At 48.2% G+C, this 26,124-nt stretch overlaps 1 protein-coding gene and 1 pseudogene across 2 annotated transcripts; both read right to left on the reverse strand.

The window, feature by feature from the left end:
* Positions 1–15,592: 15,592 nt before the first annotated feature.
* On the reverse strand, positions 15,593–19,112 carry LOC120649444 (probable myosin-binding protein 6). Its single transcript, XM_039926235.1, has 4 exons — positions 18,990–19,112; positions 17,397–18,456; positions 16,064–17,298; positions 15,593–15,918 (listed from the first exon to the last, which is right to left on the reverse strand). The coding sequence occupies exons 1-3, from the start codon at positions 18,993–18,995 to the stop codon at positions 16,094–16,096; spliced, it is 2,271 nt and encodes a 756-aa protein (XP_039782169.1). The 5' UTR covers positions 18,996–19,112; the 3' UTR covers positions 15,593–15,918; positions 16,064–16,093.
* A 690-nt stretch (positions 19,113–19,802) lies between these two features.
* Positions 19,803–25,077, reverse strand: LOC120649445 (annotated as a pseudogene). The gene is made up of 7 exons (XR_005665256.1): positions 24,736–25,077; positions 22,998–23,433; positions 22,387–22,472; positions 21,818–21,911; positions 21,664–21,735; positions 20,729–20,839; positions 19,803–20,344 (listed from the first exon to the last, which is right to left on the reverse strand). The product of XR_005665256.1 is annotated as a protein WVD2-like 1 (transcript).
* Positions 25,078–26,124: the final 1,047 nt, after the last annotated feature.

Raw genomic sequence — 26,124 nt, forward strand, 5'->3', positions numbered from 1 at the left:
AGCGAGTTTGATTCTTCTGCCTGTAGTTCTTTCTGATACACAGGGAAGAGAATAACACGCTCGCTCGGCTTGCAAACTATGCTACACCTATGCCCAAGGACACTTGCCCAACCTCATACCGGGGTCCGAAGTGTCTTCTACGGCTCGAGTGACAGATAGGTCCAGACACCTGCACCTATCCGCCAGGGGGCCAGGACGCCGGGGTGCTGTATACCGCAAACCAGCAATTGACAAAAAGCTAAGTTGAAGTTTTCTTCTATTCCAAAATTTCAACTAGTACAATGTTTGTTACATAATGCAAAAGATACAAAGGAACAATGCCCAGCTCAAGGCTCTGCAGGCCCCCGCTTGAAGTAGGCGGCGATGAAGTCGACGACCTCCCGCACGCTGTCCCGAGCGGCGGCCTCCGTCTCCGCTACAGGACCGTCAACCACGGGCGTCAGTGAGATGGCTGGGTCGTGGCTCCGGAGGCAGGTCAGGATGTGCTCCGCCACCATCCGGATCAGCTCGCGGCCCTCGGCTTCAAGATAGCCAGCAAGGACCGGCTCCAGACGCCGGAGCCTATCTGAGGCGGAGTTCAGCACTAGGAGGGCATCAGCTATCGATGCTGGCGGCTCCGCCACTTGGATTGGGCTCAGTCCAAGCGGCACCAGTGGTAAGCTTGCTTCGGATGCCCAGTCAGCAATTCACTGGGCCCCCGCGCGTTGGTCCTCCTGGAGCTTCCGGACCGCCTCCTGGACTGCCTCCTGCACCCGGGTGTCCAGAGCCGCCTTGGCCACCTCCATCTCGCGGGACCTCTCCTCGAGCTCGGCCTTCCTCTTCTCCGCCCACTCCTTCTGCTTCTTGAGGGAGTCCCACTGGCGCCCAAGTTGCTTCTCTGTGTTGGCGGCGTGGGACTCCCGCCTATCGAGGGACTTCCGGTCCTCCTCCAGCTCCACCTCGGCAACAACCAGCTTGCTAGCTTTCTCCTGCAGTTGCTCGCGCCATCCCTGCAGAGTCGCAGAGAGATTGTCGAGCTCCTTCCTCCGGACCTCGAGACCCTGGCTGCGAGCCTCCAGCTCGGACTGCTGGGCCGCGAGGCGAGTCTCGAGTTCGGACCGCTGAGCCGCGAAGCTGACAACCTCCAGGGCAAAGGTCTCCTCCCGCTGCGCCATGGTTTTCTCCCGGTTCGATACTGCGAACTCCCGGTCAAACACCTTCCGAAGGTTGACCCGGTAGGCCTCCTGGTCGGCCTTGAGTTTGGACCGAGCTTCCGCAGCATGGGAGGCTTCAGCTTTCGTCTGCGCCTCCAGGCGGGTGTGCCAGTCGGAGAGGCGCTGGCGTTCGCTCTCCATGGCAGCCCACTCCCGCCGGAAGGCCGCCTCGACGGAGGAGGGGTTGCCTCCATTATTGACTCCCGGACCTGGACCAGTACTCGGGGAAGCGGAGTCGCTTCCTCCTCCATGGGACCCTGCAGGAGCTGCCTGCCAAAGACCACCTCCAACTCCTCATCTGCTACAGGATTGGAGCTGGAGGTGGGAACTTCCGGTACAGGCGTCGGGGCCTCAGTGGCCGTCGTGCTCGCCGCTGCAGCGCTTGTCGCCGTCGCGCACGCTGCCCCTGCGTCGGGTGCAGCTGCGCCCAGCACCGGCGCCTCCGTCGCCGCTGCGTCGGGTGCGGCTGCGCCCAGCACCGGCGCCTCCGCCGCCGCTGCGTCGGGTGCGGCTGCGCCCAGCACCGGCGCCTCCGCCGCCGCTGCGTCGGGTGCGACTGCGCCCAGCACCGGCGCCTCCGCCGCCGCTGCGTCGGGTGCGGCGGCGCCCAGCACCGCCGCCTCCTCCATCGCCGCGTCCGCCGTTGCGTCCGCCGCAGAGTCGGGTGCTGCTGAGCCTGATGTTGGCGCGGCCGTCACCGCCGCATCGGGCACCTTTGGGCTAGCAGAGGTCGCTGCACCTGAGGTTCCCGCGCCCGCCATCGCTCCTGCTGTCGCCGCCAAGGCCTTGGTCGCCTGGGCACCAGTCGACGAGCCGGCGATGGCGGAAGAACTGCTGGGGCGAGGAGCCCTGGCAACAAAGAGGAGAAGCCTTCAGTAAAGAACAAGAGCACCCAGAACAAGCGGAATAAGCAGGATGGCACTAACCCAGGATCGCCGGGTATCCAGCGACCACGGAGGCCCGACGACTGCTTCTGTTGCTGCCGCTGTTCCCGTGGTGGCGACGGAGGCGCAACCCGGGACTGGTCCTGCTGCTGCTCCTGCTGTGGCTCCTGCTGTTGTTGCTGCTGCTCCTACTGTTGCTGCTACTGCTGCTCCCGCGGCTGCCGCCGCCGCTGCTGCCGGAAGGAGCTGTCTCTCGGCGGTGACGGTGGCGGCGCGGTCGCCCCGGAGGACCCGCGAGGGCCGGTGGGCCGGGAGCTGCCCTAGCCCGCGCCCTCAGCGGTCCTCTGGCGCTTCGCGGCGGGCTCCCCAACTAGGGTCCCGTCGCCCCGCTGCAACCTGCGCCGGCTCGCATCCCCCAACGACGCACCGGAGCTGCTCTGTACCTGGCTGGGACCAACTGTGGCGGCGCTACTGGCCACGGCCTACTTGCCCTTCGTAGTGGGCCCGGCCCCCACGTTGCTCGGCGTAGCTTGATCCCCGGACGCGCCAGGGATCCGGAGGCCACGGTTCGGGTCGCCTCCTGTCTGGCGTGGGGCCAGCCTCCCGTCGTCAAGAGTTGGCAGGGTAGCCAGCACCGCCACCCTCGCAGAGTCCTCGCAGAGGGGGACAACACCCTGGGGAAGGATCAGGTTCTCCGGGATGAAGGCGTCCCCCGTCACCGCTCACACCAGGACCTCCAATGCTTCCTGGGTCAGGTCGCTCCCCTCTCCGTGGTGGGTCCTGCTACAGTCATTGAGGCCGGTGAAGCTCCAAGCAGGGCGCGGCCGCTGCTTCAGGGGGGCGATCCGGCGCTTCAGGAAATCTCCAAGCACGTGCCACGAGGTGAGGCCGCTCTCCACCAGCGACATGATCTTGCCCAGCACGGAGTCGAATTCCGGCTGCAGGGACGGCTTGGCCCTCCAGGATGCTCGGTCGGTGGCGGGTCCCTCGGTTGGCAAGGCGAGGCGCTCGTTGGCTTCGGTGGTGGCGATCACCCAATCCTTGCGCCACACCTCCCACTTCCCGCCGGTGAGGCCGGGAATGTAAGGCGTCGGCGGGTCGCTCCTTGTCTGGAAATAATACGCCCCCACCTCGTCCTTCGCCCTCCCAGACTTCACCAGTATGAAGAAGTAGCGGAAGAGGATGATGCAGGGCCGCACTCCCACGAACATCTCGCACAAATGCACGAAGATGGACGTCAGGAGGAGGGAGTGGGGCGTCAGGTGCTGAAGTTAGAGACCGAAGTCTTCCAGCAGCAACAGCAGGAATGAAGAGATCGGCAGCCCCACGCCGGTGGAAATGTGCGAGGTGAATAGCACAAACTCCCCGGCGCGGAGGTTGTCAAGGGGAACCGAGCCTGCTTGAATCCCACAAGCAGTCTCCTGGGCACTCCATCCAAGCAAGCGGCACACCGTGCTCAGCTCCTCCTCGGACTGGAAACGATGGAGATGAGCAAGGGATGCCATTTCTCTGTGGAGGTGGGGAGAAATCTGTGCGGGGGAGCAAGGGGCAAGGAAGCTCGAAGGCAAAGGGGCGCAAAGGTGGAAGGAAGAAGGCAAATGCAGGAAATTAGCCGCGGTATGCGGTTCACCCCGTTATAAAGCCTGACTCAACCAGCGCGCCCCGGAACCGTCGCCGGAAACCAAGCGACGCCTGCACCTGGTGTTAACTGCCCAGTCCATGACATGGGGGCCCAGGTCCACTTGTCAGGGGGGCGGGTAACAGACAAAGGTGTGAAATGCGGGATCCGAACCGTCGCCCGCGCGCGGAGCGAGGCGGAAGCTGAGCTGACGTGCGCGTATTAAGCGCTGGCGTGGCCAAGCTTTTCGGGAACTGCGCCGGTAGTAAATATCTCGTTTACTCCGGCCGCAACAATGTTGAGCGTCGCGCGTGACTAGGTGAACCACTGTATGTGGGGTCCATAAGTCAGTAAGCCGTCGCGATGCGATGAGGCAGCAAACAACCCGATAGATCGTCAAAACCGGTCAAGACCCCTGCAGTAAGAAGCTTCAAGCTATGCAGAACCAAATCGCAGTAGTGGCCCCACCCGCGGGTTCGTACCTCCCCCGAGGTGGGCCCGGGGGCCACTGTCGGTACCCTGTAGCAAGGATACACACTCTTACTGCAGCAAGGAGGGGCCTACGTAGTTAACCGTAACTACTCCCAAAGGACAAGGGCAGCCAGGCCCCACGGGTCAGGCTCTTACTTAGCCAGGCTAACGGCCCCGGACCCGTTCCCCGCTTGGGATAGGTCCGGAGACGCCACGTGTCCCTGGAGAAGGGAAGCTCCGAGCTTCCAGCCGTGGCCTCGGACCCCCCATAAGGGTCCGGGACCTCCCGCACCCATCCGGACCTCCCGTGCAGTAGAACCAACATACCGCCGGGGGGTCCGGAGCCGCCACGTGTCCCGGAGGCGCGGGCGCGGGCTCAAGCGCGAGCCTTCCACTGGAAGACTTGCCCTCCCATCGCATTCAATGCTGGTGGTTGAGGCGTGCTCTGCCACCGCGGCACGCGGGCAGCCTTTGTCAGGCCTCACTATGCACCGCGTATTACCAAGGTACACAGTGCAGCCGCCTGCGCCTCACCCGCGCAGAGCCCGTCTGCTGCATTAATTGGATACGACGGCACGGCGATTTTCCATCATGCCGCCTACGCCGCAAGCTACGCAGCCCGTTCAGCTACGTGGCAGGTGGCGCCGCTACCTACGTCTGGCGCCGTTTCGACAAGACAGCGCCTGGACACGCTGAACGGGGGACTCCAGGAGCAGGCAAGGGAATCCAGAAGAAAGATCTCCTCCGCCTGCGACGCCGTAATGTATGAATAGTACATTATTCTATACCGCACCAGTTGGGCCCACCTGTCGGGGACCCAACGGCCATGTACGCGTCCCCTTGAGATATAAAAGGGAGGCGCTCGCTGTACAGGGACACACACTGAGGCTGACCCAAGCTCTCGCGGGCTCTCGCGAGGCAAGGAAATACAACACACAGTGGACGTAGGGTATTACGCTCCGGCGGCCCGAACCACTCTAAACCCTGGGTGTTCGTCGTGTTCTTGAGCGAGATTGAACTAGTCACTAGCTAACCCCCGAGTACTCACCCTCTGGGCTTAGGCGGGTGCCTTCCGCCACCCGGCTGTGGTTTGCCACACCACGACAATGACGATCTGTATTCTGTACTAAAGGGTTGCCTAATTCTTGGATCTTTTGATGATGTCTCAACAAGGCAACTATACTGTCGACAGAAGTCACTGACATTGTAAAACGACATAAGGGGGGGAAATGGAAACTATGGTATGGCACTCAATGAGTAAATATCTAACTTGTTTTATGGAAGTTTGAGGCCGTCGATACTCGATATCAGCAGATTCACATGGGGATTGGATTAGTGTCATTATTGAATTGAAATTGTTCATGTTTAATTTGTGCTCAACGGAGCGATCGCACACTTAATGTTCTTGACTGAACTGAAACTATTCTGAGAACGCAATCCATGATTTTCATCTCGATCAAGAATTTTGCCTGGCCTAGTTCTGGGCCTGTGCGTGAAATTGCGAGTGCTATGATCATTGATGGTTAGTTCTTTCTTCTTTGTTTAATTTCTAGATGTGATAATATATATGTGGTAGATTGCGCGCTATCTTCCTCGGTTTCAGACCATTGTCCACTTCTCTTAGTGGGCAGAAGAGAGATAGCCAAGTACTCGGGTTTCAGATTTGAGGTTTTCTGGCCAAAAGTAGCTGGATATAGTGAGGTGGTTCAAACAGCATGGGGGAAAGAACTCACTGTGGTTAACCCGTTCCTGAGACTGCACACAAAACTACAAAGAACAGGAAAGGCGCTGAGGAATTGGGCTCACTCCAAGATTGGCCATGTCAAGTTACTACTTTGTACAGCGAAACAACTTATTGGAATACTTGATGTTGTACAGGACTTCAGGCAACTCACTGAACAAGAGATTCAGCTAAAAAGAGACTTAAAGGCATGGGTTTTTGGGGCTTTCAGCTGTTGAGAAAATCAGAGCAAAACAACAGTCAAGGCTGACGGCAATAAAAGCTGAAAATGCTAACTCTAGGATGTTCTTCATGCGGATCAACGGGAGAAAGAGGAAAAATTTTATTCAACAGCTGCACACTGACTCCGAGGCGGTGTTTGGGCACAAGGAGAAGGAAGAAATCATCTTCCAACACTTCAGCAAACAGTTTGGCACTCCTGAGCAACGACAATTCACTCTGGATTGGGGGGCGCTTGGCATGTAGAGCCATGATTTGAGTGTCCTGGAGGAAGAATTTACAGAAGAAAAGGTTCTCTCAGTGGTGAAGGACATTGCCTCCGACAAAGCACCAGGGCCTGATGGATACATTGGAGCTTTTTTCAAGGCAAGCTGGACAACGATCAAGCATGACCTCATGGCAGCAATCAATTTTTTCTATAACCAGCACGACCAGCACTTCAAGCAACTGAACTCAGCGCACATCGTCTTGATCCCACAAAAGATGGAGGCCAGGTCGATCGGGGATTACAGGCCCATCAGCTTGTCACATAGCATTGCAAAGCTGGTGTCTAAATTGTTAGCAAACCGGCTCGCGCCATTTCTGAGCGTGTTAGTGTCTAGAGCGCAAAGTGCGTTCATTAAAAAGAGGAGCATTCACGACAACTTCCTCTACACTCAAAATCTGATCAAAGAGTTGCATCATGCAAAAATTCCCTCACTGTTCCTTAAGCTCGACATCGCAAAAGCTTTCGACAGTGTCAGATGGGATTATCTAATGGAGGTACTGCAGGTTCTGGGGTTTGGTCCGAAATGGCGCAGTTGGGTCACAACGCTACTAGCTACTGCAACAACCTCAGTTTTTCTCAATGGTTCGAGGGGCAGGTGGTTCAGACATTACACTGGTCTACGACAGGGCGACCCTTTATCGCCAATGCTCTTCATCATTGCGATGGAGCCATTGCAACATCTGTTGCACCTAGCCACAGTGGATGGCGAACTTGAGCAGATACCAACCCGGTCAGCAAGACTCCGGCTCAGTTTGTACGCGGATGATGCAGCGATTTTCTTGCGACCGAAGAAGGAAGAAGTGGCAAAGGTGCTGGAAGTTCTGACCACTTTTGGGCGGGTTTCTGGTCTGTTGACTAATACTTCCAAGAGCGCGGTTTATCCAATCAGTTGTGACAGCATTGACATAGATGCCGCAATGGAGGAGTTCAGGTGTCCGATCAAGGCTTTCCCCTGTACATATCTTGGGCTACCGCTGCACACAAGACAGTTAAGGAGAGTGGATGTTCAGCCTCTGATTGATAAAGTGGCAGCTCGGCTTCCATCGTGGAAGGGGAAGTTCCTGAATAGGGCAGGTCGTCTTACCTTGGTGAACTCAGTTCTTTCCTCAATTCCAGTGTATTTTCTCACGGCATTCCCTCTGCAAAAGTGGGCGATTAAACAAATTGATAAAGTAAGGCGCAGCTTCCTCTGGAAAGGCTCGGCTTATGCAAATGGCGGTCACTGTCTGGTTCAGTGGGCTAAGGTGAAAAGACCGAAGAAGCTTGGAGGGCTTGGAGTGTTAGACTTGGAGCTTTTCAGTAGGGCTCTAAGGTTACGCTGGCTCTGGTTTGAATGGGTCGACATGGACAGACCTTGGGTTGGTGGTGCCACACCGGTCAGTGAAGTTGACCGACAGCTCTTTAGGGCCTGCACCACGGTGCAAATTGGAAACGGCAACAAGGCTCACTTCTGGGAATCAAGCTGGATTGAAGGCAGAGCACCACGAGATATTGCACCACTCCTATACAAGCTAGCTTGGCGCAAGAAATTGAAAGTCAGAGACCAGTTAGAGAATCACAGCTGGACGCGTGGCTTATGGCGGATGTCAACAGTTGAGGAAATGGCTGAGTTCGTCAGGCTATGGGACTTGGTGCAGGATGTGCATTTTAGTGATGCCGAGGATCAGATTGCTTGGAAGTTCACGGCGGACGGGCACTATACAGCGAAATCGGCGTATGAAGTACAGTTTAGAGGCTCCTTTTGCACCTTGAGGCCCAACTGGATCTGGTCAGCGCATGCAGAGCCCAAGCATCGTTTCTTCACATGGTTGCTACTGCAAGAAAAAATCCTCACAGCAGACTTGTTGCAAGCTCGGAATTGGCCTTGCAACCCTGCGTGTCCCTTGTGTCAAACAGCTCCGGAGTCAGCGCTACACTTATGCCTGCATTGCCCATTTGCGCAGAGAGTTTGGGAGCTCGTCCAAGCCTGGACGCATGATCTGGTTTCCAAGCCAGCTACGGACATAAGCCTCGAGGTTTGGTGGCTTCACTCACTGCAGAACCTACCAAGAGCACAAAAAAGAACAAAAGCAATCGTGCTCATGTACACGACATGGAACTTATGGAAGGAGAGAAACATGAGAGTTTTTGAAGGGAAGGAAGCTGAACCCTCAACGGTGCTGCACTTCGTCAAAGAGGAGGTCAACCTGCGTTTTAGGGCGTGTGGTGCCCCTGATGTTTGTGATGTATCTTAGTTAGCTATGCATTTGCCTTTCATGCGTGCGGAGGTTTTAAAGTTTTTATGTAATCACAGTTATGTAAGACTCGGCCTTCTTCTTCTAACATGATCCGGCAGTGCTCCTGCCCTAATTTTCAAAAAAAAAACACGATCACCATAGACACAGACAAATCCAATAAAAACTGTGAAAACTCAATGAACTCCTAATAAAATCAACGACTTAACAAGAACATAAATAAATCAGGGACTCAACAGGGATATGCGGAGATATTTTGTGAGGAAAAACTCTTGGTTCTTGATGTGTTTACGTGAAAAACAGGCAACAAGGGGAAACCCCTCCTGTTGCTTCCAGATAGGAAAAAACAATGGGATGGGCTTAACGCTAGTGTGAGTTTCTTGGTCTGAGCCTAGGATGATTGGAGTGCCCGCCACTAAAAGGAGAAGCCACTACAACTTAGCAAAAACCAGAGCGCTCATTTACCAAGCAAAGAGCAGAATACTTTTTTAAAAAACTGAACACTGTGTTCGGCTAAAAATCTGCAGGAATTCAGTGGTGGTAGTGGGCTAGTAGCCTAGTACTACGCGAACCAGATCATTTTATCAGCTGGGTCATTAAGCCATATTGCCAGACTGCCAGTATACTCGGGCTCCCTGCACAGACTGCATTAGTGACAGAACCAGATCACACAAACACTCATGCATCATCAAGTACTAAACCGGCCGTCATAACCAAACTTGGCACTTGGAAGCCCGAACAGCACAATGGATATCTGCATATGCTAGGTGGATTAACTGTAACAAAATCAGTAAGTATGGATGGCAATCCTCTGAGTGTTGGCCGCGTAGAGCAGGACAGCGATCCCCGAAGAAATCGGAAGGCAAGATAACAGAGCTAATGACATTAGGGGTGCAAATAGGCGCCCCTGAGAGTATCCGCCACCCTTCTTTAGTTCAAAAATTTGTACTAGTTTTGAATCAAAGTAGGAGCTTATTTTGTGAAACTAGCATAAATTTTTAAACTAAAGAGAGGGATAATGGATACCCTAAGGGGCACACCTCTAAATGACACAGTAGTTGCGAACGTGTCCGAAGCACAGGCAGCTCTTGCTCAACATATCAAAGGCTTCAAAGCTGCAGATGTAATCAGGCGGGACATGGACACCCCTTTTGTGGCGCGTTTTAGGCAGCAGGAGGCAGAGGCCGTCCTTTAACAGCTCAAGCTGGCATTCATGGCGCCGGCCTTCATCCAGAGCTCTTCCAAGTGGAAACTCTCGTCCTCCCAGCGATCCGGAGAGTCCACAGGCACACAGTTGGTGATTTGGGTTGCAGTACCAAAATCCAAAAAAATTCGCGAACTAAACAAAACCCAAAAAATTTTGGGCTGGGCCACGCCAATGGACCCAAGACTTCTAACTTTGGAATTTGGAACAGTCAGTCATATAAGTTTGAATCTTACTATTATTAATTGGAGGCTCCTTTTGAAGCCTTCAGGTGAAGCCACCTAGAATCCTAGGTGGACAGTCTAAAAAAATAGAGAAATCCTACAAATTCTCACAAAAATCAGAAACATCCAAGCCATCAATTCGACAACTCTAATCATAATAGCAATTGGATCTGTTATCTTTTTTTAATAAATTACCCAACTTTGCCATTATGAAAATAGATTAAAGTAACCCCCTAAACATGTATCTAAATTACCCACCTCTGCCACTATAAAAGAATAATCTAAAGTAATCCCTAATATTCATATAAATTACACACTTATGCCATTATAAAATAATATCAAATAACCCTCCTAAATTTTCATATATATCTTACTATTACTAATTGGAGGCTCCTTTTGAAGTCTCCAGGTGAAGCCACCTAGGATCCTAGGTGGACAGTCTAAAAAATAGAAAAATCCTACAAATTCTCACAAAAATCAGAAACATCCAGCCATCAATTCTACAACTCTAATCATAATAGCCATTGGATCTGTTATTTTTTTAATAAATTACCCAACTTTGCCATTATGAAAATAGATTAAAGTAACCCCCTAAACATGTATATAAATTACACACCTATGCCACTATAAAAGAATAATCTAAAGTAACCCCCTAATATTCATGTAAATTACCCACTTATATCATTATAAAATAATATCAAATAACCCCCGTAAATTTTAATATATATTATCCAATGATAACATAATAAAAAATAAAATCAACCCCAAATCCCAAACAAAATTATGTTATTATAATAAAATCATAAAGCGCATCAATATAAAATTCTAAATTACTATTCCTATCATTATTAAAATATTATTTATGTTAGTATTTATATAAATATATATACTAACCATAAGGTGTTTGTCACCATATATTCATGTACAAGAGAAGAGATAAGAATACCAATTTTCATATTGTTTACATAGCTCAAACATAGTGTTCAATTAAACACATATCAAACATATATGGAGGTGTGATGCAAAGTGAGAAAAAATTAGTAACTAAATCTATCACATTTATTATAATTATATAATGATAAATATGTATCTTTGCAGTACTAGATTAGAATATTTAATTGATTAAAGAGAGCATGAGATAGATAATTATTAGATATCTCTAACTAACCCGTGCGTGAGCACGGGTTGATAGACTAGTTCTTGTTTATTCAAATAAAACGGAATTCTTTTAGACGAGGGAACTATATAAACCAGATGACAACGATACAATAACTCAGCCGTAAACGTTTGCTGTGATTTGTACGAAATGGTGGATGAAAATTTGAGTTTTGGATCCTAAATAAAGGAGAGAGGAACACATAGGGATATATAAATTAATTAAACCCTTCATCTAGCGCCCTTGCTCCTTTTTCTCCCGAGCCTAACGGAAGCATGAGGAAGATTTGATTTGTTGTACTAGGTTCCTGCTAGCGCCCGGCACCGGCAGGAGTCGGAGGGCACACGCCGCCGACGTTGTAACAGCCCGCTCTCGCGGACTGTCCGCGAGTTATGGGCGGACGGTCCGCCTCTGCTCGTCCAACTCATCTTTATCCCGAACAGAGCCTCCTCTCTTCTCTCTCCTTATCCATTTCTTCCCCAACCCGACCCCTCTTCTCTCCTAGGCGCCATGGGGGAGCCCCCATAGCTCCTTTCCCATTTGGAGCCTCCACCCTCGCCGGAGCTTCGCCGGAGGTCGCCGTCGCCGAGCTCCACCACCTAGCCATCATCTTCTTCCCTGGGATCGAAGTTTCCTCAAGTTCTTCTTCCTCTACTTCAAGAATAAGGTCAAGCCCGAGCTCAAGCTTCCCCAAGGCCACTTTACTCCAACTTGTGGCACCTCACCGGAGCCCTAGCCATCGCCGGTGAGCTCTCTTCCTTTCCGAATCATCCTCTCTTCTCTAGGGTTTTATTTTGGATTTCTTCACCATTATTGGTCTAGAGCTTCCAAATATCGATTCTCATCAAATCCATCCCTTGGAATGAGTGCTAGACACTCCTAGAAGCCTTTAGGAATAAACCCCGACCAAAGCCGTGGCCGAACTTGTCACCGGCGGCCTCGCCGGTGCGTCTCTGAGTTCTTGCAGACAGTCCGCTCGAACCCGGCGGACGGTCCGCCACTTGCACATCGAAACCACCAAAAACATCGCAGAAAGTTGTTTTCCAGTCCGTTGAACGGCGGACGGTCCGCCCTTCACCCACGGATGGTCCGCAGTTCATTTCCAAATCCCACTCAGAAACGGTGTGTTTCTGGAACCCAATCTGCCTTTGTACGGCGGACGGTCCGCGGTACAGTACCGGACGGTTCGCAGTACATTTTTTGACAATTACACAGAACCAAACCTTTTCTGGAACCCGTCTCGAATTTCACCGGCGGACGGTCTGGGCCTTAAGGGCGGACGGTCCACGGTTACTGTACCACTGTGCAGTAACAGCCCAATCAGCTTTTCTGTTTTGATGCATTTGCATGTCTCATCTTGTATAATTCATATAAAATTACATATAGCTCAGAATAATATGAAATAAATTTTGTTAGCTTCATTATGATATCAAGAATCAATTAAAATTATGTTTTACCCCAAGACAATTAAATTAATTATCTGAATAATTAATGTGTCATCTCATGTCTTTTGCAACTCATTCATGGCATATTTATTTATCAAGTATCATTGCACTCGTGTAGAGACCGAAGCGCCAACTCAAGTGGAGGTTGAGACCGAGCCGGAGTCCGTCGTCGACGACACTTCTTTGGTGAACCAAGGCAGGCACCCAAGCATCGTTTTACCCTGTTTTGGATCAATTAAAATATTTGAGTCTTATTTGTGTATAAGTCTATGGTATAAATGTTTGCTTAGCTCCTATCTTATGCATTACCTTCCCTGATTTAGAATAAATCCTTTTAGGTGAGTATGCTTGTGTAGGCGTCCCGATTTAATTGCTTATTCATGCTTAGTTCCGGTAGAAGTCGGGAGGTGGCAAGGTCACCACCACCCGCGAGCAATAGGTTGCTTGCTTAATTCTTAAAAGTTGAACCACTTGTAATATGATGCGGACTTGAGCATGAATGGTAGGGTCAAGTGAGATGGAGCTCACTTGGCTTAGTGTTTGCTTGGGTTGATTAAGGACCGTGACCCCATCGCTTTGATACTTGAGCACTTATGCGTACAGACCACATACCAAATTATGGGAATGATAAGTCAATTACCATAAGTCACACTTTGCCTTGACCGGATTCGGTGCGGGGTTGGTTGAGGTGTGATCGGCCGTCGTGTGGTGCATCTAACCATTCCGATCGTTCGTTCATAGTCGAGTGTGGTTATGCGAAAGGTTGAGGGCATGATTCAACCCTTATCCTAGGCCAAGGGTATGGGCGTTGGGCTTGCGCCTCGTGTGGGAAAAGTTGTACCCCCTGCAGGGTTTTTCATCTGTTGCGATAGCCGGGCTCCATGGTTAAGGAGCAAGTTCTTGTACTTTGACCTTGGGTGTAGAGTTACCGACTGAAGTTCATGGAAGATTGGACTTACTCACATGATGATCATCTTTACTTTATGCAATTTGATTGGTGTATTGCTAATAAGATAGAAGTCTTTTGCTTATCATAACTTTATCAAATGCTTTTATGCAAAATTAATTACCTTGCCAGTTTCCTTGCTACTAGCCAAATGCATCCTCCTTGAGAGTCGGGTTTTAGACCCTTGTTGGATAAGCCCTGCGGAGTACCCTTGGTACTCACGGTGCTGCCGTTAAGTTGATGCAGGTGAGCCTCGGCAGGAGCTCGTCTTTGGGTACTTCTACCCCGTGGACGGTGGAGCGGATGAGAGCTGAAGGCCAGTGGTTGAAGTAGAGCACTATCTCCATATAGTGTTCTCTTCTGGGTTGTATCCGTAGAGACATAATTAAATATTTTCGCTGTAAAACTCTGAACTTGTAATGTAGTCACTTGAATCTATTTATGTAAGAGACTTCTATGTATGGATATACTTGTATGTAATTGTGTTTTCAAGTTGTGCTTAGTGAGGTGTGTCATCCTAGGCATGTTCAGGACGCATCTCAAGAACTACCGGGGTTATTCTCCTTTAATTGGATGGATAAATGGATGATGACCCGATTAAATGGGTTTAACTTAGTCGGTTCCTCACAGACGTTGTTCCCGTAGGTGCAGTTGGACGGCTGCGCTGAGGAGTTGGTGGTGCCCGTGAACTCCACCGCGACGACGGAGCCGCCGCCCTGGCTCGCCGCCGGCCGCGCCGCCGCGCCAGGGACACCGCCGGAGGCGGCGACGGCAAGGACAAGAACAGCCGCTGCAAGCGCTGTCGACCTCACCATCATGGACGACGATCAGAATCGGAAGCACCGTGCCTTTGATAGCTTATTAGGTACGCTGCTAGCTGTTGTGTCAGTGCGTGCATGCGAGCTGTGTGTGTTGCAGCGTGGATCGATGCGTGCGTATAAATACACGCGCACGGGCACGGCTAGATGGGACTGCGTGGAGAAATGGGGGAGATGATGAGAGGGGGAGACGTCTAGCATTGCTGCATTGGATCTGACCTTGGAATGCTTGTCGTCCAGGCGAGAAAGAGAGAGAAAAAAAACCGGCGTTGGGTCTGGAATTGGAACGCGCGTTATTCCTCAGATTCAGACTTGCAGTCTGCATGCATGCACCCGGCAATTCAGATTCTTCAGTCCAGGAAGCAACAAGGAGGCCGATGCATTCTAATTCCTCTTTTTTTTTTTACTTTTCTCGACGTGTCAACAACTCAACATGACAGCTCTCTCTCTCTCTCTCTCTTCGTTGGGCGCGTGCTTGACTGCTAGACGAGGAGCTGGAAGCGTGTAAGCGGAGGACGGCGGCCAGCACTTTGGAAAGCAGGGAGCACTTGCTGCCGAGCCCCGCGAACCTGGCCCCCTCGGAGCCCAGGGACGTGGCTGCAGCTCAGAGTCAGAGCTCGCCTTGACGCCTTGGCGCAGGGAAGGAGGGGTGCGCGGATCATGGGTCGGGCCTAACACGCGAACCCTTTCGGCTCTTGTCTGCTGCGCCGTGCGCGCGTGTTGTATCGAGAGCACCAGCAGCTCAACTGCTCAAGCCATCGTCGGCGCTGGAACACCGAACAGGCGAACACGCACGTGGACCGGCGCACCCACGCGCACCCCGCGCGCACGGGCGCCGGTCCGATTGGCGGAAATGGGGCGGCGGCGAGGCGAGAAGGTTACGGCAACCACCATCGTCGGCGCCGGAACACGCCACGCCGGCGCGGTGCGCGTGATCCGGTATCTGGCTGGCTGATGGGATGTCTCATGTCTGGGTGGTCGACAGTGAGGAAACTGGGCGGCGGTGAAGGGGAGGCCGGAGAAGGCAGGATGTTTTGAAATTGTTTTCTTTTCTTGCATTCTGATTTCTGAACGTGTCCGGAAAGAGCCAGCGTAAACTGTGAAGTGGCAACATTCTTGCATCAAAATATGGGTCGACTCGCGTCAGAATTTTCGCGTCAGACACGTTTGGTTGGCCAGGACAGGGAGCAACCCAAAAGCTCTCCCAGGGAAAAGAAACCAAATCCTTTCAAAAAAAAGAAATAAAAATAAACAAAAAATGTTCTGGATTTTTTTTTTGAAAACAAAGCCCTATACATCATCTTCAGGGAAGAAAGAAAGAAAGAAAGCTCTCAAAAGTGCATATACACCGGTCACACGCAGGCACCAAAACTCTGCAATGCAATGCACATGACTTCACGCGAAATGCTCGGCGCACTTGCATACCCACAACCACAACCAAATGACAGCAACCGCAGGCACATGCTCCACTACAATCAGCTCATCATTATTTACACCCTGCAAAATTGACAACCGTCAGATAATTCAGTCAAGCTGAGGATAAATAACTTGTAACAACAAAAAAAAGAAAGCTGGATCAGAGACTCAGTAGTATTCAGACGTTTTCAGTTCAGTCAATGGGCTGACTGAAACATCCCATTACCTCTGCTACAGCAGTGACCGCCATCTTCAGCTAATCGTACTCCTTCCAAGTGATCCCCATCTTCCGGAGCTCCCTGAGGCTGCTGGCGATGTCGCGGATCAGCTCCTCGCCTGCCTCGCCGTTTCTTAGCGAGTTCACGCTATGCTCCAGGAAGCTCCGGTCCGCTTCCAGCGCCATCAGCCTCCCACTGACTTCAGATATCTGGTCTTCGAAAGAAGCCAAGTCATTCTCACTGACCATGGCATGGTACTGCCCCTTTGGATCATGTCCTCTGCCGTGTTTCAAGTCCCTGAATCTGTCCCCATTTCTTCCTAGATGCTTGTTGAATTCTGAATCGTCTCTGTTGTCGTCTTCGTCGTCATCTTCACACACATCCTCGTTGTTTCTGTCATCAACTGAACCTTCTTTGTCATCACTGAGCTTGGGAAATGGAACAAGCTTGCTACTGTTTGAGAAGTCATGAAGCTTCTGTCTCAGATTTCTCAAGCGCTTTGAGATGTACGTCTTCTCGTCCTCAAAACCCGAGAGTGATTTGACTCTGGAGATGCTAGTACCATATTCTTTCGGACATGAAAGGCGCATGTGGTCGCGTATTTCGTCGACGAGCAACTGATCCTTAAGTTTTATCTTGTAGCCTTCGATCTCTGATTGGAGTGTTTGAACTGTTTGAGCCATCTTCTGAAGGTCCTCGCGGTCGTACTCGCTTTGCTCTTCCATCATCCTCTGGTACTGCAAGGCTTCCATCTGCATTGCTGCCTTCTCTTCCTGTAGTCTAGTGATCATGGCCATTGTTTGGTTCGCTGCAACAACTGAAGCGTTTCTTTCTTCCTCCAGCTCCTTCCAAAGACGGTTTATTGACTTGCGGTCTAATTCGATTTGTTGCTTCAGTTGATCAATTGTGCACTCTCCTTCAGCTTCATGCACTGTGCTCTCAGAGATACCTGAATAATTCCTATCAAGGGAGAGTGCCCTAGTGATATTGTGAAGTATGGCTTGTTCATGCTGGTTCTGGACAGTAGGACTATCGAAGTCAGGTGCCTGTGAAGCAGTAGAAAGCTGTGACAACAGTGACTTCAAATCTTCATGAACTCTAAAAGAATCCTTCCTTCTTGCTGTGTGAGTAAATTCAGCTTTCTTTTCATCGGTTATGGTGTCTGTTTCAGCTGATTTAGTGTCTACTGTTAACTCCTCAGTAGAACTAAGAGCATTGTGCCAAGCATCATCTTCCAATTTATCTAATGAAAAAGAGATAGCATTGTCAATATATGAAGGAAAGGATCATAAGGGTGGAAAGATACTTTAACATGTTTAAGGATAAATTTGATAATTAAACCTTTTGTGCCGGGATGTTTAGTAATTTGCTGCTCATCTTTGATGGTAAGATCAGTTGATTGGAGGCTTGCCTTTCCATTTCCATCATCTAGGATGTTGTGCAACTCTTCTGACTTTTCAATAGGCATACTGTCAGAACCACCATTCTGGACTAGTGTCAGCTCAGACTGCTCAGGATTTTTCTCCTGTGAGCTGTCATATGGAGGCATGTCATATGCAATCTCTGTTAGTTGATGATGGCCCATTGCAAAACCTTCCTTCAAATTAACATAGTCATCCTTTAGTAAATTTCCAACATTACCACCAGGCTGCCAGGCCTCTGATTCAGTGTCAGAGGTCTTCAGCTCACTGTACGCGACATAATTGATCTCATCGATACTCTGATGATCTCTTGAAACAACTCTGCAGATCCCCTCGATGCCAATGCCACTAGCTTTACTCTGAAGAACGACAAAAGGATGAGACTTCACTTCCAATGGCCTCGAGCAGCATGAGCATAGAGTTTCCTTCAGGACTGGTGCTTCAGTTGCCTCATTTCCCGAAGTGAAGTTGTCTCTGCAACGTGCATTGTCAATACCGACACCAAGTTTTCCTACCAAGGATCGGTATGTCTCAAGGTTTGATTTCTTGTCAGTAGCAAATGAAAGAAGGCAGGCCTCACACATACTGTGGACATCAACAAGCTTTTGGTGGATGTGGCAAAATGCCCATGATGATGCTTCTGCCTTGTGAGAACTACACACAAGGTTGCAGTAAAAGCCCTTCTTTGCCTTGCCCAAGATATGATCCAACCTTGTGCACATTGGGCATGGCGGTTGCAGCTTGCAAAGGTGTGCAAATGTCGTCACCAGATAGGAGAGTAGCCCCTCAAGCAGCAGCAGAAGCATCAAAACCCATTCTAGGACTGCTGAAGATAATAGAGCAGAGAGATGCTGATATCTCCAAGGTTTACCGGTACTTGGTCTTGAACCCATTGATTTCGGCTGGAAACTTGTCACTGGATAAATAGTTTGTATCTTTCCTGGGATGATGATATTTTGGATAGGTACTGCAAAAGATACCTTTTTTAGGTGGTTAGAGGCAAAACGATAGCCTAAACTCTGAAACATAAGTCAAGTGGCAACCCCAGCACTACCAAAAAAACCCCGCAGTTAGATTCATCTCGAACATGCCAACTTAAATTTCCATGTCTAGGGGAGAATCAGGGTAGAAGGTTTAACGAATAGAACTTGTGATTCCATCCATGCTAGAGGGGCTCCTAAAATAAAATCCAAGATTATACAGTAACATATTTTTTTTATTTAACAAAAAAACTTCGACAGCCTAGTAGCCTACAACCTTGAATGAAATTAGACTATTAGAGGCAACTTATGACCCACTGCACACGAAGACTGCAAGAACGCAGAAAATTCAGCTTGCACTGGATCAGCCACAAAAAACCAAGAACTCGAATGAAGAACCAGTTCACACAACCGAAACTTCCAATCCTACTTTCCCAGTGCAGAGTCGGATCAAGAAAACCGAATTAACTCAAGAAACCCAACTCGTATCAAGGATTCAAGAAACTGAAGATCAAACGGCTCATCTAACATACCTTCATCACATTTCTGAGGTGATCATCAGCGTTCTTGGCTTCTTAGGATGGGAGACAAGAATGAGGAAAGGAACAGCTTGCTCAGATCTCCCCCATTCCGTGTCCCCAGAGCACAACTGGCCATGGAACCAATAAATAAAACCGAAAAACAAAGATTTTACTTGCATAAATAAATAAATTAAAGGACATGGAAGAAGATATCAATTGGAGAAATTAAAGTCGGGTACCTCTTGGAATTCGTCATAACAGGCTGTGATAGTACAGAAGGTTAGACACAGAATAAATAAAGAAGAGGCAAGCGAATGCTGATCTTTTCTCCTTTTTCTCGATTTTTCAAATTAAACGTTGTAGAGGTGACTTTCTCAATTTTTCAATTCAAATATTCTATCACACTCTGTCAGCCTATTCTTTTATTTATTTCATTTTCTGGCTCTGGGTCACGAAGTTTAAACCTTGACTCTGACACTGTAACGTGGGCCCATGTCATCACACACTACACCTTTGATAATATCTGGGCATAATTACTCATATTAGTTGGCCTCGAAATGAGGCGTTAGTTGCAGGCACCATCGACTATCCAGCCTGAATTTCAGTCTGAAAATTCACCGTCCTCTCCCTGAATTTCAAGGTGAAACTGGCCATCACTCGATGCCAGGAAACAACAGGAATATTGGGCAACTGTTGGGGCAAACTGCATTTCAACTGAAGCACACCTCACAAAATGGAGGCACGGAACTTCAGGATCTGCAGGCACCACAAAAGTCCACAGGGTTTCCAAACCTGGGGACACATGAACAATGCCACTCCAACAGCTTTCAGCCCACAAATTACTAGACTAGTTCAAGGGCTTCAAGGACCAATATATCGAGTGAGACTCCTTACAAAGACCCTCGAGTAATTTACAACATGGAACATCACATGGTCCCAGCAACAGAGTTCTTACAAGTACAAGGCGAATGAAAGAGAATGGATAAGGTCCAGCAGCGCATGCACTTGGCCATACAGCCTTCTTTTGGTGGCGATTTAGGGTGTAAAATAAGAGCAAAATGTCATGGAAAATGGAAATGGCTAAGAGTTAGGTAATTAGGTTTCTACAGAGACAATCGCATCGCTTGGCTGCTCCACGCTCTTCAAAGGGCCTTCAGCTCAGGTTTGACAGCTCTGGTTTTAGTTGCCACACCATTCTTCGGTGAGCATTGTACTCTATTAGCGTCCTTAGAACTTCCGATACTGTGACGATGTGACCGCGCAGATGATGCTATAGTGTTTTTACCCTCTGGTGTCTGTGCTGTATCACTGCAACTCTTTCTCCTTGAACTTGTAAACTTTGGTGATTTGGCACGAGTAGGAGGCACCTTGACAGAATAGAAGGCAAAACTCAAATTCACAGATAGAACTATTAAATAAGGGGAAAAGGTAGCTATGTATACTAACAGTTCACACAATATATTCATGCTACAAGCAACAATCATGCATTTCAATTTTTCGCACAAAAATAGTTCTGAAATACTACTTGCTCAAGCTAATTATACTCATGTTATTATTGGATGATTAGATGGTGTTAGGAGCAATAAAAATAAGGGCACAAAGTATGCCCTATTTATCAGTATATGCACATTTCCCTCTTGGAATGTTAGTATGTTACCATACCCTAAGCAATATGTGGCATACAACAAATAGGGTAACAATCACAGAGTCAGAGCTAAAATGTTTTAATTGAAATACAGCATTGAAATTACCTTCTTAAGTTCAGCCTTTGGTGGGGGGCCTTCTTGATAGAAGCTTGGCATGGGTTTTGCTCTAATGACCAATGACTTCCTTAGTTGCTTTAACGCAGCTTCTTGCTCTTCCTACAAAAAAAATAACCAATATGATTAGTTAAGGATAGATAAAAGACAGTGATAGTACTTTCCACAAAACTAGACAACATTTAAAAGGGAAACTAGAACATGCACTTACTAAAGGAAAAGCACAGATGCATACAGTCAATATAACTCTTGGCAGTTAGACAATTAGTTGAACGAAACAGTATATGATGGTCAATGCCATAGAAAAACAATATCTAACTTAGCAAAACATTGACTAGATGCCTATGATAGCCCTAAGATAGTAGATGGCATTCAACCAACCATAATTAAATGACCCGTCATTGATTAGATGGCCACAACAATATTTTAAAAACTATATGTGATGTCAGATTGAAAGTGCATAAAGTGTTTACAAAAGTAAATAGGAGACTATAACTGTTTATATTGTCATTAAACTATTAATTATATATGTGAAATTTAATATATCCCATGTTCCCATTTCTTGTATGTGCAAAAGGCATTGACATCTCAAACCTCAGTTGAATACAGAGAAAAACTGAAAAAAGAACTAGGGAAAGGAAGAAATAAGACTAGCCTGTAACTAAAACAGAAGGCAGGACTATGTGTGGTCAGTGAGAATCTTCGATGAATTTTGCAAATTTGTTATAAAGAAAATGTAACAAAAAACTCTCTTTGAGTGTACTCAGAAATAACCCTATTTGAATAGGGCCCATTATAGCTTTTTTCAAAACAGCATTACCATATAGATCATAAAAACAATCATTACAAAACTCAAGTCACCTGACCTACGATTGGTTGCTTCCAACACCCAAGAGACAGATCAGGTTTAAGAAGTAAGTTATTACCTTTTTCCTAGCCTCAGCCTCATCCTTCTCTGCTTCCAAAGCCTTGTGTTTCTCCTCTAGTTTTGTGTAGAACTGGATAATTAACAGCATCGTGAATATCAATAATTCATTAAAAAAACAAATCTGGAAATAACACGAGAAATTGTATACACACCTCCCTCCTCTTGTCAGCTCGGTTAGCACACACAAATGAAGGGGGAACAGGGACAGTTGTCTTAGTTCTACCAGCTCTTGTTGACGTTGTAGTTCTTTATGCAGCTCAGGAAAGTCGCATGCAATTCCAGAATGCTTGTGTTGTAAATTCATTTGTTTCCAAATTCAAACAATTAGCTGAGAACAAATTTTGTTTCCACATTCAAACAATTAACTGAGAATGAATGCATCATCTTTGCCGTGTGCATAGCAAAATGTTTTCAATTTAGAAGACATGGAAAACAACCATGAGGACCATGCTTTCAAGTTCACAGAAGATTCAGTGTTCATCATTACATATTCAATGGGAAAATTAGATAATTCAATGCTCAATTATGAAATCCAGTATGTGATTTTCTGATTATCTTTGAACATGAAGATTCAAATGTATTATTAGTCCATACATATGTAACTAGGTGTGAAAAGTTAGTAGGTCATTTTCATAAACTTAAATGTTAGTGCATAGCTATGGAACATCACAAGAAAAAGGAAAAGAAGCTCAACACATCTAAGTAGATAGAAAAAGGATACGAAGAAGTCACAGAACACGCGTCTTCTTCCTGAGGGTGAAATGCCTGCTCAGGCTGCAAAGTCTTCCTAGGTGCCATTGGCGTACTCTGAAATAAATAGCCAGAGTAATTCTGTTAGTATAACCTCCTTTTCTAAAAAGTTTTCTGAAGAATATTTTCGGACAAAGTGAAGAAATGAGATATGTCCCCCAATTAATTTAGAGATGATATGGATTCAGTTTTGTACAACAAATTTAAGATACTCCCATGTGGTCGAAAGACCCTTGTCTGATCAAATAGCTTCAAATTTCAATGCATAAGATATAATACATATGATATTAACCAGTAAGAAATAGCAGTTTATAATAATTGCGCAACAGGTAATATGACCAAAACAAAAACTTGCTAGGTAATAACAGCCTCAAAGCAAGAGGTAAATAATGTAGCAGTGCCTAGCTTCTCGCGGTGGACTGGTTAGAGCGTTGAACTCCGGAAGTCACTGAAACTTCCGTTCCAACCCGGGTTCGAAGCACGGCACCTTCTTAGAACAAAGCCCGGGTGGAGTCTCCTCCCGTGGTCGAGTTTTTTAGTGTCAGCATTTAATGAGAAACATGCAGATGGCCAGGACCATACCTTCTTTGTCATGCTTGCTGGAGAGATGCTATTTTTGTCACCAGATTTTTCCTTATTGATGGGTGGACTGATCACAACACCATTTCCTCCAGAAGACCTTCTTTGAGAAGAAAGGGAGAATGGTTGGGGAACAACACGTTTAGGCCTCTCCGATCCAGAACTTGCAGACTTCACTGGGGACTTGGGGGGAGCAGACTTCTCTTGATCAATCAACTTCAGTGAATCTTGATTTACACACTTGTCTTCCTGTGTGTCACCTTCCACGTCAGAGTCCTTAACAGAACTAGTTACTTGGTCTTCCGGGATATCATCATCGTGATTGCCACTAGTGGCTTCATCACATCCATCAGTATTACTTTTACCATTTGGATGGCATAAAACAACACCATCTGATTCTTCGTCTGTAGAAATTTCCAGAGTCCCTTTCACAATTGGACTGCAGAAAAAGAAATTAATATAGAACAAATAGACATATAGGTCAACAACTGGAGTCACATGTGAACTCAAATAGAAGAGAAGAATAATTATACGGTACATAGTACAATTGATGTCACTGGCTCACGCCACCATCAAGGACAAAAGAAACATATTATGAACTATTCACAACAAATAACATGTCACCTACATCAGAAATACTGCGATCATGTTATCAGGTAACTGAAGGGCCTCAATCTTCTAGAGTATTCTGGCAGAAGATTACCGACACACCTATACTCAGCTATAAATACAATGACAGATCCACAGTTGAAATATTTGGCGGTCTTTGATGTATGTGACTACAGACTTGGTAACAAAAACAGTTATCCAAACTGAACGCATTTAAAGTTTTAAACAGCATAGCACCAGGACAAGTAAACATTGATTTTGTTTCGTACTTTTTTACTGAAACTCACTTTAACACACTTATTTACTTATGTGCCTAATGCAGGTAATAACAACCATGTGCTGCATCCGAATAGTCCACGAGATTCCTAACGGGTGTCCAAGAATTGGGCCACAAATATCAGAAGATGTCAACTCTGTACGAACATTAAGAGATCATAGGAAATGTAACAAGGGAAACAAATCAGTCATAACCCAAAAAAATCTAGCAGGAAGCCACAGATAAAATATATCAATTGCCAGGAACATTAGAACCTCAAATCAGATGTCTAAGAAGTGCGACATCAAATATTCAATGCTGTTCCTGCAGGTTTAGAAACACGTCCATAAGAAATTTCAAAGCACCATAGAATGCTTCAGCATGTTCAACAAGATGGGACACAGCAGGTTCAAATTTGCCTCTTCAAAAAGAAGCCCATATCAATAATTCCCTACATGTAAACCCCCAGCAGTTGCGCACAATGACATAAATTGCTGAAGAAGCACTCGTTGGGCCTCTTGAAGAGCGCATTGCTTGGGGCAAGCAGAAGCTACTGTCCGCAAGACCGTAACAACAGCGATGAGGGATGCAATGCGATAAGGAAACACTTGCCCATCTCGTTCCCCTCAAGCTGCACATCTGCAAGGTCAAGCTATGTCTAACAACCAAACCCTAACTTGCCAGCCTAGACTAAGTAAAAAATCACCCAAAATCACAAAAAATCTCGTAAATCGAGGATACCTCAACCAGATCTAACAATCAGGTAGAAGATGAGCTCCAGCGCCAGCATTGCTGGCGAGAGGACACCGCTACCCACCCCAAATCCTCCGAAACAAAGGGAAACGACCAGAATGCAGCTAAAGGCAGTGGCATTACGTGCTGTCGGGCCCCTTATTGGTGAGATCCCACCGCCGGCGCGCCGCCGCCGGATCCCCTCCGCTCTCGCCGCTGGCCGCCATCGAGGGACAGAACAGCGCGAGCCCGCCGCTCCTGTTTTAGCACCGCAGCACTAGCTCCCCCCTCCGGACCTCGAGACCCTCCGTAGCCGCCGCCTCCCTCCAGTCACGGCGGCTGGCGGCGCCTCCGCCTCCCCGCCCCGCAGCCGATTGTGTGGAAGCGGAATGCGTTTTTTTTTCTTCTGGGGGCTCGCTGGCTCCCCCGTGCCCGAGGGGTCGGTGCTTCATTCAGTGGGAGGACCGAGGAGCGAGCCGTGATGGCCGCCTGGGCCCACGTGCAAGTGACCGAGGTTTGATGCTCCAACCAACAGTAACAGTAAATCCAACGGCGCAAAGCCATTAACTATCCGTTTTCACGGCGCAGGCAGGTGATTACGTTTAGTTAAGCTCAGCTGGTAAATCAAGCTGGAGCCCGGAGCAATTTCTGACCACTGCCGCAGAAGATCCGAAGCCCGGCGAGCTGGAGAAGACGATGGCGGAGGACGGCGACCGGCCCCGTTTGCTAACATCGGATGCTTGTACCTGACAGTTAAGCCGGTCAACCGTAAGCCTCACCGCACAGCGCCGCCCCCCATCACTCGGTTCCGGACGTGCTCCTCCGAGTACTATTTAGCTAGTATAATTTGGACCACGACGTGTTTGGTAGACGCTCTACTACATGTGTACTGTTATTCTGATGATGAGATGCTCCGTTTTGCGACGAGAAAAACACTCCCAGTGTTCGAATGAAGTCCGATCCCTCCCGAGGATCCGAGATGTTTTCCATGATTTTTGTGTAATTTGTGTGAGATTGTCCCCGGTTTTGAAGGGATCTCAGAAACAGTAATTCAGGATGTGGTTAAGATTTCGAATTTTTGTGCCTCACCATTACAATTTACATGTCATGTGCCGGAGATGACAGTGTACCGTAAAGACGCTGTCGGCGCGTCTTTTCCAGGCGTTATTTTCCTCTACGGGTCGAGTCAGCCGCAAGGGAACCCGTCGTGCCTTATCAAAGACCAGTACAGGTGAGCAGTGGCGATTAACCTTTGATGACGGCTTATCTACTGGGATTATTACTAAAAAGGCGATTCTTTACACAAAAGCAAAGCTTATGCTTCCACTGGTGCTGTCTTATGGTACAATCTATTGCTAACTTTAGCTTCTCTAAAGCAAACGGATTGTGGCAGGCAAAAAAAAATCGCGGAAAGGAGCTTGATAGTGAAGCTTGAGCTAATACCATGAGAAGTTAAATCTTTCAGCGTGGCATTTACTTGGAATTTATTCATGTAGGAGCTAAGCTTACCAGCCGAGAGGGTTTGCAGGACAA

This window comes from Panicum virgatum, chromosome 9K (assembly GCF_016808335.1).
Source record: "Panicum virgatum strain AP13 chromosome 9K, P.virgatum_v5, whole genome shotgun sequence".
NCBI classification, from domain to species: domain Eukaryota; kingdom Viridiplantae; phylum Streptophyta; class Magnoliopsida; order Poales; family Poaceae; genus Panicum; species Panicum virgatum.

Excerpts from the sequence above, each read along its gene's own strand:
- LOC120649444 (XM_039926235.1), bottom strand. Across the intron at positions 17,299-17,396 it reads TAAACATCCCGGCACAAAAG|ATAAATTGGAAGATGATGCT; the intron begins GTTTAATTATCA and ends CTTTTTCATTAG.